The sequence below is a fragment of the Rattus norvegicus genome, chromosome 14 (assembly GCF_021556685.1).
Source record: "Rattus norvegicus strain SHRSP/BbbUtx chromosome 14, alternate assembly SHRSP_T2T, whole genome shotgun sequence".
Classification (NCBI taxonomy): Eukaryota; Metazoa; Chordata; class Mammalia; order Rodentia; family Muridae; genus Rattus; species Rattus norvegicus.
Genome location: NC_141547.1, coordinates 21,507,501 through 21,510,000, shown reverse-complemented (window position 1 = coordinate 21,510,000; position 2,500 = coordinate 21,507,501). Strand labels below are relative to the sequence as shown.

Here is a 2,500-nt window from a genome sequence, read left to right as displayed (position 1 = left end):
ATATTTAGAGCAGATTGTATCTTAGATGGAACCCCTGTTCTTTTAGCCTTTCCACTGGATCCAGCTCTACCTTACTGTCAATCTGCTTCCTTGTGGTCAGTCAGCCTGGCAGGAGTGAAGAGATAAGGAGACACTTCTGTTTCCTCCTTGGCTATCAGACTGTTTAAGGCATCTCCTTAGTAATCTTCTGCTGGAAGAAGAACTGTTGGTTCTCTAGGGGCTCACAGAGAAGGACTTTGTCTTCAGGAGGGTCATTTACAAACTGCGGGAGGCTAACATTTCTGGAGACTAGGAGCTAAGACATTGGTTGGCGAGGGACCGCACCATGCCTGGACTGCTTAGCTAAGCATATGCCTTGTGAGAATCCCAATGATAGGGTATGGAAGGGGTGACTGGCTCCTTTGTCTCTCTTCCCGGAATGATCACATTGAATACATATTTTTTTTTCTGAATTTCACAATTACGTTGACTCTTTTGATAGACTTATTGAGGTAGGGGAGAGAGAGAGAGAGAGAGAGAGAGAGAGAGAGAGAGAGAGAGAGAGAGAGAGAGAGAGAGGAAGAAGAAGAAGGAGGAGGAGGAGGAGGAGGAGGAGGAGGAGATGATCTGGCTCGTTGGGGTATACAGACTGTGACTTCTAAGCCACGAAACACCCTTGTTTCCTTATTCTGAGCTTTTCTTGTAAGTGGTATAAAGTGGGTGTTGCTCTGTGACTGACTAGCTTTGGCAGTTATAAGGTTTGAAAGTCCTGTCATTTTATCACAGGTAAACTTATTCGTTTTATGTCGCTATTAAATCATATGTTATATAACATAGAAAGATCACACTCATTTCTAATTTGATTGATGTTAGCTTTCTTTCCAACGTTTGGCTAGTACTGTTTTTAAATATTAATAGCCATTTACCATATTTTGTTATGTTCTATGCTTTGAGCTCAATCCTTTCCTGAATCACGTATATCTTACAGACATCACCAAGAACTTGATCCCTTGTTTTCACTACTCCCTCATTCAGACAAAATATCAGTCGTAGAAACCTCCTTGTTTACGCTCCCCAGGTGTCCTACACACTGTGCCAAGCAAACCAGGAGCTCCTATGAGGGGTCGGCATCAGAGTGCAAAGTTGAGAGAGCTGGAAGAGGGAAAGGGAAAAAGGGTCCAAGCACCACCATGCTGCTGGGCAAAACGGAGTTTACCGTGAAGTGTGCTCTCTGGGAGCCCCGAAGGAAGTGGGAAATTCACGGTGCAAGATGACAGAATTCCTTCGGACAGGACAGCAAAGACACCCGGTGTTACTCCAGTCATAGGCGGCTTGATCCAGGAAATGGGACCTCAGCTTGGAGCCCAAGAGGTGAGCGATCAGGAAGCGTGGGCGGAGACTTCTTGTTTACTTGTCTTTGCGTGAGGTGAGTTCAAAGGCTCCAGGAGAGGATTTGGGGAAAAAGAAATCTATCTTGCCTGCTGTTCATCTGTCTGTCTCCTTTCCCTTCCCTGTAAGAATTTTAAGTGGATCTGTTTTTACTTCTCTTTGACGGTTACCTACATGAGCTCAGTGCTCTGGATCCTTAAAATCTGAGGAAGTGTCAGACTCTGCGCTGCTTCCAGGCAGCTGCATAGGTTGTCATCCATACACAGTGTAGCTTTCTCCTGATGTTCCGTCCTTGGTATCTGTCACTTCTCTCCTGATTATAAGCAGGCAAGTGGATGAAGCCTTATCTCCTTGTGGTTTACAATTGTTTTGAGGTCAGCTTGAATGCTTTGAGAGTAAAGATGTGGACCATCCTTCCGTATGTGTATTGGCTACCTGTATCTCTTTCACAGAAATCGTCTATTCAGATGCTCTATCCATTAGTTGGTAGCTGAATACATTTTGGTGGGAGTTGAGATTTTTAATACAGAGTCATGTCACATGTTTCCCCGTGCATAGTATGTAGCTATGACCTTTCTTTATATAATGCTGGAGTATTTTTTGGGCATATGATTTACACTTGCTTGTCAGCTTCGTGGGTTGTCTTTTCAGTACTTTCAAAGATGTATTTTGATGCAGTTTTAATTTTTATGAGACCAGTGTACGAAGCTTTGCTTAGCTTCTTCTGCTTCTGAGGCCAAACAAATGTACTTTTCAAATTCAATAACAAACATGTTTGCACATCTTCATCACCATCTTCCTTATAATTCTCGCCTTTACTGTATAAAGCATTTTAAACGAACATTTGTATATGGTAGGAGGTTGAGGTCTATTTTTAATTTTTCATGCCAACAATTTTCTTAGCAGAACTTGGTTAAAAAAAAGAAAAACCTTGCAACTTTTGCATGGACAGTTTTGTGATCCTTGTCAATTAACCATTTATATAATTTTCATATTGTCTATAAATTCAGCACTGTTTTGAGATAGTTGGATGGAGCCTGGGTTGGTCCTGAGGTCTCTATGTAGCCAGAGTTGTCCTTGAACTCCAGTTCCTCTCCCTTCACAGCTCAGCTGCAGGAATTGCAAGCCTGTG

At 42.7% G+C, this 2,500-nt stretch overlaps 1 protein-coding gene across 3 annotated transcripts in view; it reads right to left on the bottom strand.

Annotated features, from left to right (window-relative positions):
• Ugt2b34l1 (UDP glucuronosyltransferase 2 family, polypeptide B34 like 1) overlaps nucleotides 1-2,500 on the bottom strand; it is a 24,216-nt gene that overhangs the window by 21,492 nt on the left and 224 nt on the right. Inside the window, exon 1 of one of the 3 annotated variants that reach the window (XM_087584536.1) lies at nucleotides 1,196-2,500. This exon is cut by the window's right edge and continues 224 nt beyond it. In XM_087584536.1, coding sequence (XP_087440662.1) covers nucleotides 1,196-1,304 — 109 coding nt within the window. In that variant the 5' untranslated portion in view covers nucleotides 1,305-2,500. The remainder of the gene's footprint in view (nucleotides 1-1,195) is intronic. The other 2 variants (XM_087584534.1, XM_087584535.1) reach the window with 2 other exon arrangements.